The sequence below is a fragment of the Triturus cristatus genome, chromosome 6 (genome assembly GCF_964204655.1).
Source record: "Triturus cristatus chromosome 6, aTriCri1.1, whole genome shotgun sequence".
NCBI classification, from domain to species: domain Eukaryota; kingdom Metazoa; phylum Chordata; class Amphibia; order Caudata; family Salamandridae; genus Triturus; species Triturus cristatus.
This window is the reverse complement of record NC_140589.1, coordinates 454118294-454134069: the sequence shown is the minus strand read 5'-3', so window position 1 is coordinate 454134069 and position 15776 is coordinate 454118294. Positions and strand designations below refer to the sequence as shown.

At 44.5% G+C, this 15776-nt stretch overlaps 1 protein-coding gene across 4 annotated transcripts in view; it reads right to left on the bottom strand.

Moving 5' to 3' along the window:
- Positions 1-15776, bottom strand: part of PRIM2 (DNA primase subunit 2) — a 1241637-nt gene that overhangs the window by 432881 nt on the left and 792980 nt on the right. For all 4 annotated transcript variants that reach the window (XM_085610894.1, XM_085610892.1, XM_085610891.1 and 1 more), the window contains one exon: positions 6900-7085. In XM_085610894.1, the coding sequence (XP_085467020.1) occupies positions 6900-7085 (186 nt within the window). The remainder of the gene's footprint in view (positions 1-6899; positions 7086-15776) is intronic.

Genomic DNA, 15776 nt, shown 5'->3' with positions numbered 1-15776 from the left:
ATTCTAAGGTAAGGAATCTAACTAACGTGTTTCTTTCAGATAATGATTCTCTTGATAGGGGCACTTCCACTCCTGGAAGACACCATTGCTTTTGTGGTTTCATCTGTTGGAGCAATTCATCCACAGCTGCTCCAAAAAAGACTTCTCCCGTAATGTCCATGTAAATTATCAATGCCTCCACCCCTTGATTAAATCCCGATACCCTTAACCAGACATGCCATCTAAGGGTGGTACCTGTGTACATCTGCCTGCTAGCTGTGGTGTCTAGTTGATCGCTCCATCTCCCAACCCATCATCTCCACCCTCTTACCTTTCTCCAATGGTGGTGGGCCAGTGTATGTAGAAACATTGGCTATCTTTCTGGCTGTGCACACTATAAATTAGTCCAAAAGGGAGTTTTCTTTTCTTTTTCTCCCAAGTATGGTTCTGCGTGTCATTGTCAATATTTTTACCAACTCAAGATTTGAAGGTCTTGAAATAGGTCAGTTTCTAAAAAGGCTTCCTTCTGTTGATCAAGAATGCTTATAGCATGGGAAAATACTGGTTCCTTTATGAAAAATGCAGGGTTTCTAGCAGAACACAATCAGTCTTTTACTACTCTAGTTGCTCCCTGTATGGGTCTGCTGCACTTTGAATGACAGTGTTGTACTTAGCAATGGCATCTGGGCTGTGAAGGCCTTGAGGCATACAAGTCTAATCCTTCTTCTGGTAAGTCTGTGCACATATGCTGTCAGACCCCCTTGAGTTTGAGTCCTGTAAAAGGGCCTGCTCATATTGCTGCTCTTCCTCCTCATAGAAGAGTTCCTGCTCGTCCTGTTGTGGTTCAGGTGTTGCAAGAGGTTTTAGATACAAATTTCCCTGTCATTGCTGGTATTCTTAAGGCTTTGAAAGAATTGTCAAACTCCTCCTTCCTTTAGAGCAATGCTGACAACTTGACTTTGAGTTGCTGTTCTTTTTCTCGAGTTTGAGCATCCACTACTCGGCATCTAGGTGAGTCTTTCAACAGCATTGGGGCTTCTTTCGCCCTGGACTCCCTTTCCCTCTCCCGGTCTCAATCTCCTTTCAGAGTCAAACCAGAGTCTGAAGAATTGTCCAGAACACTGTCCCCATGCTGTGATATGTGGGATTCTTTGTGTTTCAACTTTTCTCCAACTAACGATATCTAAGGTGACACGGATGTCTTGGAGGACTTAACAACAGAGGTTTTTGGCTCAGCCCAACAGCGACCATACAGCATTGCAAGCAAAGGTTTTTTATGCTGTGGGTCCTTTGGTGCCTTTCAACGAATTCTCTTGCAAAGTCAGGCCCATCCTCCTGCATCACTTTGTATTTTTTCAGGAGATTCCTTCTTGCTCAAGAGCCTCAAGTTCCTGAGAGAGGGGTGTGTGGTCTGCGACTGCATCATTGCCCACTCTTAACACCTCACCTCAAGAGCCCTGGGAATATACACTGGAGCTGTTGTGCTGTGATCTGCAAGTGCAGACGTTGATATACAGATAACTGCAGTGTGCCCAGTGTTGTAATCTGTTGCAGTGATTTACAATAGTGTATCCATTGAACTTTTATTGTCAGCGTTGGCCATTGGTCTATGGTGCCATATGCCACAGCTCTTATCTAAATGTTCTAGAATGCAGCACCTCTGCTATGATGTACAATATATGTTTAGTGTGAACAAGAGAGCCCGCAAGGTAGGAAGGACCTTGGGTATCAACTTGTTATGAAAAACAATTGGTCCTTCAAACAATTCAAATGACGATAAATATAGACCGGAATCAGTACTATATTGTATTGAAGATGTCCAGACGGACATTTAAATTAATGAATCAAGGTAATTAGTACTGATCAAACACAAAGTGATCGAGTGGGACACAGTCCTGTATCCTTCAAGAAAAAACAAAAGACATTCACCAATAAACATACATTTTTCAGGCAGTAAATTATCAAGACTGCTTTGTACGACAACTAAATGTTGGAGTAGGCGCCGCCATGCAGGGATGGTCGGTTGGCAGTAGTGTAAAACAAATGTGTGCGTTTTTCACTAATAGGACATGTACAACTTGAACATACATGTCCAACCCTTTTAATTGCAATGCACCCTGCCCTAAGTCCTATCTAGGCCAACCTTAGTGGTGACTTGTGTGTATTCGAAAGGGACTTTAAGTATGGAAAGGGTTTTGTTTTGCCAAGTCGAATTGGCAGTTTAAAAATGCATACAGGCTACAATGGCTGACCTGAGACATATTTAAAAAGGTTAATTAAGTGGGTGGTACAATAAGTGCTGGAGAACCACTAGCAGCATTTAATTTACAGGCTCTGGGTACATGTAGTACCACTTTACAAGGGACTTACACGTAAATTTAATGAGCCAATCAGGTGTAAGACAATGTTACAATGTTTAAAGTGGAGAGCACAAGCACTTTAGCAGTGTCAAGTGCACAGAATCCTAAAATCCCACAAAAACTGGTTAAAAAACAGGAGGGGCCAAAGCAAAAAAGTTTGAAGATGACCCTGCAGAGACGGCCAGGTCCAACATAAGTCAATATATTAGGACTGACTATTTTCTTTAGTGCAAGTAAAACCACGAAAAGCACTAAAGTTACTGTCATAAGTTTACAAGCAAAATATATTTTGCGCAGATGGCATGTTTGTCGATACGACCTTGGAATTATTTTTTGCATTTACATTAAATGGCCTCCATTACCTGTAACCATATACATGCAAGAATCAAATAAACAAAACCAATCATGTATACCTATACTTAAACCTTCAAAACTGGGCAGCATAAAATGCTGCAATGCAAGTTTGATCAAATGGGGTATCACACAACCACAACTCATTGCCAACAGCCATCCAACCAAAGAAGATAAGAACACAAGATCAAGAACATATAGCAGGAGAACTCTGAACTTAGTTTTCAATGTAAATCACAAAGTAGTGTACTGAGAAACCCCCAGTAAACCATCAACACCTTGATCTTTTTGATATTTGATCATTCCATCCCACATCCAGTCACTGAAGTATACTCACTGGGTTTAACAATTGATAATGCTTGCTCTCTAGCCTCTCACATAAACCATCTAACCAAATCAAACAACTTCTACTTACAAGCCTTAAAAATGACATGCTCTGATCATCTCCATACTAATTTCTAGCAATGTGTTCTGGCAGGCATTCCCCAATCGTCCTTGGGCTCGCTGAAAGCAATATTTCACACTACAGATGGACTCTTCTCAACATCAAAACAATTCAACCACAATTCACCAATTCAGAAAGCTCTAGATTAACATCCTTCCACTAGTGGCTGGTATCCAATTTAAAGTATACTGCATAGCATATACAGTCGTCCACCAGAAAAACCCTCCTCTCTGTCTAACTTTCTGTCTACAGTGGCCAAAGAGGTCTGAGAAACAAGGACTCTTTCCCGCTGGACACTCTAAATTGTAAAACAACTTAGAGCTTCTCAGGGACTGCTGCAAATGTATGGAACTCTCATAAGAACTATCAATAGGGTTGAACAAGATTCTGCCAGCATGGTCTACCTTACATCTTCTGCTCTGCACGATTCGACTCTTAATAGAACAGTCTGAATTGAAAACATTTAGTCATATTGGCATGGTCTAATAACTGCACACAAACTATGGCAACGTTGACAATCCTATAAACATACCCAGCACATAGTTCTTGTAATTTATGGTAGCTGTACCCCTTTTGGCATCCTCCTCCCAACAACGTGAAAGATTTTACCAAACATGCGAGTTCAAACAACATCCCATGCTGAAAATTAAGTCCATAAACTCCAAGAGAATAGATATCAAGGGTTCCATTTTAGTTTTATTAAAAAACACATTGCTCCTCTGTCCTTGGGTGCATCCGTTAAACATATGCATTCTCACTTAACAGCAGAACGCCAATATTAGGAAAAAGTTGGTTGAAAATAATAAAAATGATTTTTCAAGACATATGGTGGAATTCTACAATAAAAAGTTTCAGTTAGAATAGCAACAAAAATGTCAGGTAGGTTCCAGTTCATAGCAGGGCACCTGGGGGTTTATTATGAAACAGGGTGCCTCCATCCCCCGGTTCAGCCCTCTGCAATTAAGGGACACTCCACTTTACTGGAGCAAAGGTTTTCACAACTACATTGAGTGACAGTTTTATCTTGCATAGATGTATTATGACAAAGAAACTCCGGTAGGTTGCTGGGACCAACTGTACAGCTCCCTTCTCAGCTTACATACCATTCACATATGCACAACTTCCAATTTCAAGATGTCGAACTGAATTGTTCAGGGTCCATCTCATCTCCCATGGTTTGCATCTTGTTGGCGTGGGGACACTGGTAAGGGTAACGTTCCTCCCGTTTTCAAATAGCTCTGAAATCCTTCTGCCTTATTTTGAGCATTTCTCCTTATGATCTCTCCACCATCACCATCTTCATGTGGAGTTTGGGCAAAAAATGTGGCCTTTGACAATTATCTGTTTGGGATCCCTAGGCTTTTCATACAACTGGTGATTGAGAGGTTTTGCAAAGGTGGTGAGCCCGGAAGACTCAGATCTCGCAGCAGCCTGTAGAAGGTCAAAAAGCTCTGGCATTGTATTTCTATTATTTTCTTGTTCCTTGTGGGAGATTGACTGTAAGGGGATGGATGGATGGATGGATGGATATATATATATAAGTTAGAGAGGGGGGAGGAGAGAGAGAGAGAGGGAGATAGAGAGAAAGAAAGTGAGAGAATTTCCAACCTTTGTGACTGGACTTCACAGCAGTTTTCGGGTATTTATTACAATCTTCTCTTTGGGCTGTGACTATGACCAACAGCATTAACCAATGACATTGCATAGTAATAATTCTTCATTTCTACCTAAGGGAGTGTTTGATTTTCAGATTAATCAGACCATTAAATTACCAACTCTCCCCTCAAACTTTCCACTCCGGCTGAACAATCCCTTCACTCAGACATTACAAGAGCTCTGAAGTTTTATCACCATTAAAGGAAGGAGATACGTAAATCTAAACAACGTTATGTCAACTATTGTCACATCAGACAGGGATGTTCTATCTCAAAGAAATCTATTGCTAGATAGATAGTTATATGTATTACTACTTGCCACAAGCTAGCAAATAAAGCCTTTCAAGGCAAGCCCTAGACGCACACTTCATGAGCTGAAGTTGCAGCCACTGTATCCCTGCCCTCCTATATGGTTTTTTTCCCCCTTAAATTCAGGACAGGCAACTGAGTACACGAGTCCTAAAGTGGGTTCCGCCACATCTTTGTTGATGTACTTGTAGCCAACCAGATCTCATCTCAAGCTCTGTCTGCGGATCCATCCAGTGTGAAATATACAAATATTTTGAAACTTAAATTCTCAATAACTACTGAACAGATATACAACAAATCACATTCTGGACCAAAATCTAGATTTCTGTCAAATTTGGTGTAATTCCGTTCAGCCATTTTTGTGATATCCCTGTTCAATTTTCTTATAAAAAATTCAATGGGGAAAACATGTTTTGGGGCCCTCTTTTTCCTAGGCCGCCGCTTGATGGATCACCCAGAACCTTTCCAGGAAGGAGCTTAAGTGGATGAACGTTTTGGGGGGAAGTTTCGGCAAATGGCGCCAAAGTTATTAGCAAACAAAACAAAGTTTTTTCCTATGGAAACCTGGTCCAATATAGAACTACCCGATGGTAAACACCATCTGGTAAAATATATACATAAATTACATTCACAGCTTTCTTGCAGCAGCGTTAACTGTGTTGAACTACATCTAGACTCGTCCTGAGCCACCTCTCTTTATGCTAAGCTTGATAACTCGTTCACCTGAAGCCAAAGAATTAATCAGGCTTAGTGAGCCAGACTTTGAACTGCAGACCTAGTACCTGAAGCAATGATTGCGAGGGAACCCCAGCATTCTCACTTTAAAATTGCTTGAGATTCCCTATACCTGCGTGCTGCACAGAATCATCTTATTTACTCACACCTTGCAGACTACTGAGAATAAACTGACTCAAGTTCGAGAACAATCCAGCCGCAAGGCACTCAAAATGGCCACCAGACAGAACGTTACCTAATGTCGAGTAGAAAATAACAGAAAATTATTATCAATTATACAGGCAGACTTTTTTGTTGTTGTTCTGAGGACCACAAGCAGTAATTGTATGTCACAGAGAACTGCAGCAGTTTGCTGGAAGCAAGCATTCATGCATGTGTTCTGCACAAACGACAAGCAAAAAAATACATTGTGCTCTGTGTAGAGGTAGTTCCTTTGGTCTAAAAACCAGTACCTAAAATTGGGATAATAATTCCAGAACTATTTCTGAGTAACATGCCTCAAAAACCTAAGGCAATATTCACAATGTCATAGAAAATATACTAAGAGGACGATATTTAATACCAGAAATACGCAGAGACCAGGAACGCTAAATATGTATTTTTTCTTGAAATTATCATACACAATGAGAAAAGTCAAATGAGTGTGTATTCGTGTAAGTCTTGGCTGACAACTGGACGCACATTGGAATCGTTTTACATAACGTGCTAAATAAAAACAAGATGGCAAAGAAGGGTAATCATCTCGAATATAACATTGTCATTATCAGCCATTTATTTCACCCAGGGCCAGCTTTAGTGCTGGTAGTGCCTGGTGCGACAATGATTTTTGGCGCCCCCCCACACCTCATGACCGCTATCTCCGATTCTCTCACTGCCACTGGGCAAAAGTGCCCCTCATCTCTCCAATGGTAAGTTATTGCTAAACACAGCTCCCCCCTGAGGTCAGCGCCCTCACCACAGGTCAGCGCCCAGTGCGGCCGCACCAGTCGCATTGCCCTAAAGCTGGCCCTGATTTCACCCTTCTTATGCAGACAGAGCAACAGTTTTCCAAAGAAAGCTTCTTACCTTTTCAGCATCAACTTTCCCTTTAATGAATTCTAATTTCCAAAACTGCAGAGCCTGGTCCAGGGTGAGACCAATGCCCTTAAGAAACAATCCATACTGCATGCGGCCTCCATGGCGAAGATGGTGGTTGTCACGCAGGGATTTATGCAACTGACGCATGCAGAGAGGAAACGATGCTGCAGAGAGCTGCAAGGGTGAAAAAAAACAATGTTACCCCTTAAAGAATTTGCTTTTACGTATTTGATTAACCTAGAATAAATAGGATGGCGTGCACGTGGATTTTATATTCACAGTTAGTAAAAATCATGGCATACAACTACCATCAAATGCCAACAGAGCCAATCGTTTTCCAGCCACTACTCCAAGGCACATAGGGTAAAGGCACGACAACCACGCACACAGCTCAGCAAAGCCTGACAACCATTTTTCACAAAGTCTAACAGGCATATGGGCACTCATGCACACAAGCCAGTAACATAAAGGTATGAGGTGGAATGCATCATCATTGAGAAGGTGATGTGCATCATGGGACACATGGTGATATTCATTGGAAGCAGGGCACAAGTCCTAAAAAACAGAAGTGGGGGGACTAATCAAGTTGGGCAGTATACAAGTGACATCATAGTGCGTGCCATTAAAGCACATGACGTCACAACGCGTGACATTCCACATGGCATCACTGAAAGTGACCTCACTGGAAGTGACATCACAAGAAGTGACATCAGATAATAAAATCTCACACATATGTTTATTAGGTGCATCATGAGTACATTTAAGTGCTATGGGGAAACGCGTCGTGAGGAGGGTGCAGTTTGCCGCTGGACTCAGTCCCCCAGAGGTCAGAGGGGCTCATGGACCATCCTGCTGCCTGGAAACGCCGCCCACAACGCCCTTAAAAGTACCTAGTGCTTCCCGCTTCGCGGGAAACGCGTCGTGAGGAGGGTGCAGTTTGCTGCTGGACTCAGTCCCCCAGAGGTCAGAGGGGCTCATTGACCTGCCTGCTGCAAGGAAACGCCGCCCACAACGCTATATATTACGTGGCGCTCCCAGCTACGCGGGACGCGAGCGGGCGCGCCGGATGAAGCCCGGACAATGGGCGGGCCGTCTGTGGCCGTCGGGGGCTGTAGGAGGCTTGACTGGGCCACCCCCTTTGATCGTGACTGCTGTTTGACCTGTGAGTTCTCTTGGTGTTTTAAGCCCAGGGAGTGCTGTGTCCGGGTTTAATCTTCTTTTATTTTTTTATTTTCCCTTCTTCTTACTGTCTCCTACCCTCTTCTATGGCAAAACGCAAGTATGCTGAGAGCCATGGAGTGGGGAGCAAGGGTAGTACTGTATCTAAAGTTGACAAAAGGAAGAGAGCTAAAAATTCTGCTAAAGTCCCTGACCCTGAGAGGGCATTGGAACGTATTAGTTTGCTGGTGGGGGAGTGTGAATCTATATTGGGGCCAGAGGAGGAAACTGTTGGACTTTTAGCGGGAGTGCCTGTAGACGCTCGGGTACATATTAATTCTAGTCAATCCCCAACCATTCCGGCTATGTTCTGCATTAAGCAGAAAAATACTCCAAGGGCTCAAAGTTGTGCTGAGGTAGGTGCTGTATCTGGTGGAAGGATAGTTCTCCCTCCCGAGGTTTCTATATTTTCTGTGGATGCTGCTCCCGCGGTCCTGTGCTCTAATAGATTTGCACCATTATTAAACGAGGTGGGGGAGAACAATGTAGATTCCATCGATTCTTCCCTACCTTTATTACCAAGCCCCCCATGTAACATGGTTAAAGTGCATGAAGATTCTCTTCAAACTCTTGTGCAGTTAGTTTATTCACTCCAGGAGAAAGTGAGCGCTCTGAAAGTAGTGATTACAAATTTGACTGTTGCTGTTGAGAAATGTTCTCTAGAGCGGCCTCCTCCTCCTCCTTCTGTCCCTATGAAAGTTTTTAAGCCAATTGGGGATGCCAGGTCACACTCCCAGGGTACCCCTTTGGGATTGTTAAAAACAGGTACTCAAGAGAATAAGGAGGTATTGTATAGTGATGTGGCTAGGAGGGGGAGTGTATGCCACTCTGGGGGTATCCCTGTTGATACGTTGTTGTCTAATTCGAATTACAAGAGGAATGAAGATATGAACGGGGTCCCCAATAACAACTTTCAGAGACCTCGTGCAGGAAGAGAGCTGTGTGAAGAGCACTCCACGTTCTCTGATAATAGTTACATAAACAATAACCAGGGTTATGAGAATGCTGATTCGTTGAAAAACAAGGCGATTCATTGGCTTAGACATGTCAGAGGTTGCCGCTCTGTTATTAGAGGTGATATTATTAGCGCAACTAGGCTGTCTTCCCCATTGTCCCCTACTGATTGTATTGAATTAAGGCTAAATACTACCGAACTTGTGGAGAATCTTTTTACCCTGGAGTTTAGGTCGTGTCCTCCTAATGGCTCCCCCATCAAGTTAAGGAAATCTATACTGCATGGCTTAAGTTGGGTTAAGTGGGTCCATCAGAATAACCCTGGTAAAGAGGATGGGTTTTCTCTGGATAATGTTGATTGACCGAGTGCTCTGGGTGATGCAGATCTTTGTTGTTCTGCTCCAAAGGAACTAATCGACTGAACCCTTCGGCATACTATTAACAGCTTTTGCACTGGTCTTTGTAATGTCTCTGCCCCACCTATGGCCCTAGGTTCCAATAATTGTTCTTCCACTATGATTTCTGAGAAGATCTTGGATCTTATTCTACCGACAAATACCGTTAGTGTTGTCCCTCAACCCCCTACTCCTATTAATGTATTTTTACCAGTGGAGGGTGGCTCTGTATTATCCTGGAATATAGCGGGATTAAATGCCAAGTTGTCCATGGAAGAATGGGTTGCATTTGTTAATAACATGGATATCTGCTTATTCCAGGAGACCTGGTTGCTGGAACCAAGGTTCTGTTTAGGATATTTAAACTATCATATTCCAGCAAAAAAAGGGGCCTATGGCTGCCCATCGGGGGGGTTAACGATATGGCTCCGACAAGGTCTAAATTTAAACAGTAAGTCTATCCATACTGGGTGCTCCGATATACAACTGCTTAGATTAGAACTAGCAACTCTGGGTACAGTCGATATTTACAACATCTATGCGAGGAGTTCGGGTGGGGCAAGATCCCCAGTTTTCGATGAGCTACTGAGGTTGCTTGATTTTTACTCAACTGGTTCCCAGGTGTTGGTAGTAGGGGACTTTAATGTCACCTTTGATCCTCTGATATTATCTGTGGGAGACGAATTAGAAAGTGAAGATATATCTTGGGGAATCCCCACATCAGAATTACCTCCTATACAAAGATGGACGGAAGCAATAATTCAGATTAACTCTCTCTGTATGGAGAAGAGTCTAAGGGCATTGAATGGTAGGATGCCTAGTGATCGTAATGGTGCATACACATTTAATAATGGACAAAATCGGAGTCGCATTGATTATATACTTGCGGCAGGGAGTCTGTGGTATGCCCTTGTTGACATGAAGGTCTTTGAATTGCCCGACAGTGACCATAACCCACTTTGTCTATCCCATAAGTTGTGGAAAGGGGATTTCGCTGGACGGGCGGCTGGAGAGTTGCCCGCCTCGAATGTCGTTTTATCTAATGATGAACGACGCCCGAGGTGGTCCTGTATACTTGAGAATTCTAATGCCCTCCAGAGAATCTCAAGAGAGGTTGATAGTTCTATTCAAGAAATGGAACAGATTTTTTCCTCAAATGGGGAGCTAGGGGACGTAACAACTATTCACACAAGTCTTTTTGCCTCCCTAAGATCTTATTTTATATAGAAAGGGATTACCGGCCTAAGAGCGCCTTTGAGGCGTGATAGATGGTTCAACGAGGATTGCCGACAGACAAGGCTAAACCTGGGGAATGCCTTAAAGGTCGGCGATGTAGGGGCTACCCGTGCTGGTAGAAATAATTACAAAAACAGTATTACTAGGGCTAAACGTCAATGGGACGAACTCAAGTGGTTGGATCTATTGGAAGCAAGTCCTAAGAATAATAGTAAATTGTTCTGGGCTATTGTGAAGTGGGGTCATGGTGGCCTACCTGAGAGGCCGCAAAACAACGTTGCTCCAGAGAGGTGGGTAGAGTATTTTAAACCCCAATACGCTGCCCACCAGGACATATCAGTTAGTGTTGATTCTCCCGATGTGATCCCCTCAATTCCTGAATTTAGCACTGCGGAAGTGATTTTGGCCCTTACGGGTGTAGCTCCAGGAAAAGCCCCTGGCCCAGATGGGGTCCCTGCTGACCTCCTTCTGAATGATAAAGTTAAGTGGGGGAGATACATTCAACTGGTTGCTAATGCCTTGGTGCATGGTGCTTCTATCCCCAGTGCATGGAAATCGGCGGAGATAATTCCGGTCTTCAAAAAGGGGGACCGATCGCTCCCGGAAAACTACAGGCCTATCAGCCTGATTGATGCTACCCAGAAGATAGTTGGTAGGCTGATTTTAAATCGTGTGCATCTGTGGGCTGCCACTAATAACATTTTGTCTCCATTCCAAGCGGGTTTCCGTGAGCACATAAGTACAGTGGACCAGGTATTTCGCTTTGTCCTCCTATATTGGAAGATTGTGATTTTGGGTAAGGGGAGTCTTTATGCGGTCTTTGCGGACCTAAGGGCAGCCTTCGATCCAGTCCCTCGCCTTAAATTATGGAAGGTGCTGAAAGATTTGGGACTGCATCCAGGACTTTTACTTTTAATCCAGAGGCTTCATGAGGATAATTCCGCTAGAATAAGGTGGGGAGGCCAGGGCGAGACAACGGAGGCTTTCCCGGTAGAAAGGGGGGTTCGCCAAGGGTGTGCAATGGCCCCTACTTTATTTTCTTTATATATTAATGGTATTGCTGATCGACTTTTAGCAGAAAATATAGATGCTCCTTCTCTCGCGGGAGCTAAAATCCCGATTCTAATGTTCACCGATGACACGCTCTCAATTGCTAAATCTCCAAGCGGTCTACAACGAGCATTAGGTATCTTTGAGAATTTTTGCCTGGAACGGGGTCTTGAAGTAAATGTTAAGAAAGGAATATGCTACTTACCAGTATGCATCTGTTCTTGGCATGTAGAGCTGCAGATCTATACACTGTGCATAGATCGCCATCTGGTGTTGGGCCCGGATATTTGCAGTTTGTTTTTCCTCTTGGAAAGTCTTTGGAAGTCACGAGTTCGGTGACTCCTCTGGTTGGTATTGCGCATGGGCTTCGGCTCCATCCTTAGATTGTTTTTCGCCAGCAGGGAAAGATGGAGCGTAGTGATAACAGTAAAGAAACCCATGTGCATTGTATCTAAATAAGATAAGTGTGGAACGGATACAGGTAGCCGGGGAGGCGGGTGGGCGTGTATAGATCTGCAGCTCTACATGCCAAGAACAGATGCATACTAGTAAGTAGCATATTCCGTTCGAGGCATATGAGCTGCAGATTATACACTGTGCATAGATTACATAGCAGTACCCAACCCTAGAGGCAACCACCGGTATCCGTTGCAGTTGTTTGAAACAGTGTTTTTAGTACAGCTTGGCCCACACTAGCTTGTTGCTTGGTTTGCACATCTACACAGTAATGTTTTGTGAAGGTGTGCGGTGTTGACCATGTGGCTGCCTTGCGCGATGTCATCTAGTGGTATGTTCCCTAGGAAAGCCATAGAAGCCCCTATCTTCCTTGTAGAGTGGGCTTTAGGGGGAACGGATAGCGTTCGTTTTGCTTTGTGGTAGCAAATCTGTATGCATTTTACAATCCACCTAGCTATCCCTGATTTGGAAATAGGGTTGCCTTTATGTGGTGGGGAGAAGGAAACAAATAGCTGTTTGGTTTTCCTGAAAGGTTGTGTTCTCTGGATGTAATAAAGTAAAGCCCTTTTAACGTCCAGTGTGTGTAAGGCTCTTTCCGCAACTGTTTGGGATTGCGAGAAAAAGACTGGTAATTCTACCGACTGGTTTAAATGGAATGGAGAAATCACCTTGGGTAGAAATTTGGGATTGGTGCGGAGTACAACCTTGTTGTGATGCATCTGAAGAAAAGGTTCTTGTATAGTGAGTGCCTGTATTTCACTAACTCTTCTGAGGGAAGTGATAGCCACTAGAAAAGCTATTTTCCATGTGAGAAATTGCAGCTCACACTTATGTAATGGTTCGAAAGGGGGTCCCATTAACCGTGTGAGAACTACATTCAAGTTCCAAACAGGTGAGGGTGGCACTCTGGGTGGAATCACTCTCTTGAGGCCTTCCATAAAGGCCTTGATGGCAGGTACTTTGAAAAGTGAGAGGTGCTGTCTATTTTGTAAATAGGCCGCAATTGCCGCGAGGTGTAACCGAATGGAAGTATATGCTAGGTTACACCTTTGCAAATGGAGTAAATAACATATAATGTGTTGTATGGATACATTTAAAGGATTGATTGTGTTGTTGTGGCAGTAAACAACAAATCTTTTCCACTTTGCTGCGTAGCACGCCCTAGTAGTAGGGCGCCTAGCTTCCCTGATAATGTCCATGCAATCAGGGGGAAGATTAAGATATCCAAATTCTAGGACCTCAGGAGCCAGATCGCAAGGTTTAGTTGAGCTGGGTCCGGGTGCCTGATCTCTCCATGGTTCTGGGTTAGGAGGCATGGCGAGATGCGTAGCTTTTGGTGTGGTACTACTGAGAGTTCCAGCAGTGTGGTGTACCACGGTTGTCTGGCCCATGTTGGAGCTACCAGGATCAGAGTTAGGGAATGCTGCTGTAGCTTTCGCACCACTAATGGAATTAGTGGGAGAGGTGGAAAAGCGTATGCAAATTTGTTTGACCAGTTCATCCATATCGCATTGCCTTCGGACAATGGGTGTGGGTATCTGGCGGCGAAGCTTGGGCATTTTTTGTTTTCGTGGGTGGCGAATAGGTCTATGTGTGGATGCCCCCACTTCTGAAAGAACGGGTGAAGAACTTGTGGGTGAAGTTCCCACTCGTGGATCTGCTGTGTCTGCCTGCTCAGCAGATCTGCCACGGTGTTTTGTACTCCTGGGACGTGTTGGGCTAGGAGGAAAATCTTTTGCGGAATTGCCCATCTCCATATGCTCTGTGCTAACTGAGAGAGCTGTGGAGAGTGTGTGCCCCCCTGTTTTTGAATGTAGTACATGGCAGTCATGTTGTCTGTGCGAATGAGGACTGCCTTGCCTGAGATCTGCGCCTGGAAGGATTTCAGGGCGAGGAAGATCGCCAGTAACTCCAGATGGTTGATGTGGAGTAACTTCTGTTGCGGCGTCCACGTGCCCTGTGCTGTGAGATGTAACAGATGAGCTCCCCAGCCGGAGAGCGATGCATCTGCTGTTAGGATTATTTGTGGGACCGGGTCCAGGAACGGTCGACCTGTGGAAAGGTTTGTGGTGTTCCACCACTGCAGAGAGCGATGGGTGCGACCGTCTACCAACACCAGATATGTCAGTTTTCCCTGGGCCTGGTTCCCCTGGCGCGCCAAGCACTCTTGGAGTGGACGCATTTGGAGTCTTGCATGGGGCACTATAAAGATGCAAGAGGCCATCATCCCTATGAGCTGCATAAACACTCTTGCTGGGAGAGAGTGTTGAGATAGAAATTTTTGACGCAGCGCCTGTATTTTTGCAATCCTGGCAGGATTGGGATAGGCTATGGCTTTGGAGGGGTCTATGGTGGCACCGAGATACTGTTTTGTGTGTGAGGGTACCAGGTGGGATTTTTGATGGTTCACCGTGAAACCTAGCTGGTGAAGTAGTTGTACCGTAGCAGCGGTATGTTGCACACATTGTTGGTAGGACGTGGCTTTTATAAGCCAATCGTCTAGATAAGGGAAGACGTGAATGTGCTGTCTTCTGAGGTGTGCAGCCACTACTGCGAGGCACTTGGAGAACACCCTTGGTGCTGTTGTTACCCCGAACGGGAGCACCTTGAACTGGTAGTGTTGTCCGTGTACCACAAACCCGAGGTACTTTCTGTGAGATTGGTGTACTGGGATGTGAAAGTACGCGTCTTTCAAGTCCAGAGTGGTGAGAAAATCGTTCTGGGAAAGAAGGGGAAGAACCTGTTGGAGGGTTACCATGTGAAAATGGTCCGAATGAATGTAAGTGTTTAGAGGTCCGAGATCTAAGATAGGTCTTAGGGTCTCGTCTGTTTTTGGAATGAGAAAGTACAGGGAGTAGACCCCTAAATTTTGTTGATTTATGGGAACCTGCTCTATTGCTCCTTTTTGCAGGAGGGAGATCACCTCTTGTGTTAGTAGCGCAGTATGTTCTTGCGACATAGGGCGGTGCCTGGGTGGAATTTTGGGGGGTGTTGATGTTAATTCTAGGCAATACCCTGACTGAATAATTTGCGTCACCCATCTGTCTGAGGTGATTGTCTCCCAGACGTGAAGGAAATGCTGTAGTCTGCCTCCGACCGGAGTGGAATGGTCTGGAGGATGCGGGGAAAAGTCATTGGGCGGGAGGTGTGGCAGAGCGGGCGGTATTTGTTTTGCCTCTGCCCTTATTATTATTGCCTCTGTATCCGCCTCTTTGATAACCTTTATTGAAGGTAGACTGAGGGGGGGATTTATAGGACGTGGATGCACTGTCTGATGAGTAGCCTCTACCCGTGCCCCGAAAGGAAGAACGGCGAAAGGAGCGTCTGGGAGTCTGTGTTTGTAGGGCTCCCATAGATTTTGCCGTGTCTGTATCTTTCTTCATTTTTTCCAGGGCTTCATCTACTTTAGGGCCAAATAGATGATCTTGGTCGAACGGGTGATTTAGTATAGAAGCTTGAACCTCTGGTTTAAACCCTGAAACCCTGAGCCAGGCATGGCGACGGAGAAAGACACTGGTGTTTATGGCCCTGGAGGCCGTATCTGCCGCATCTAGGG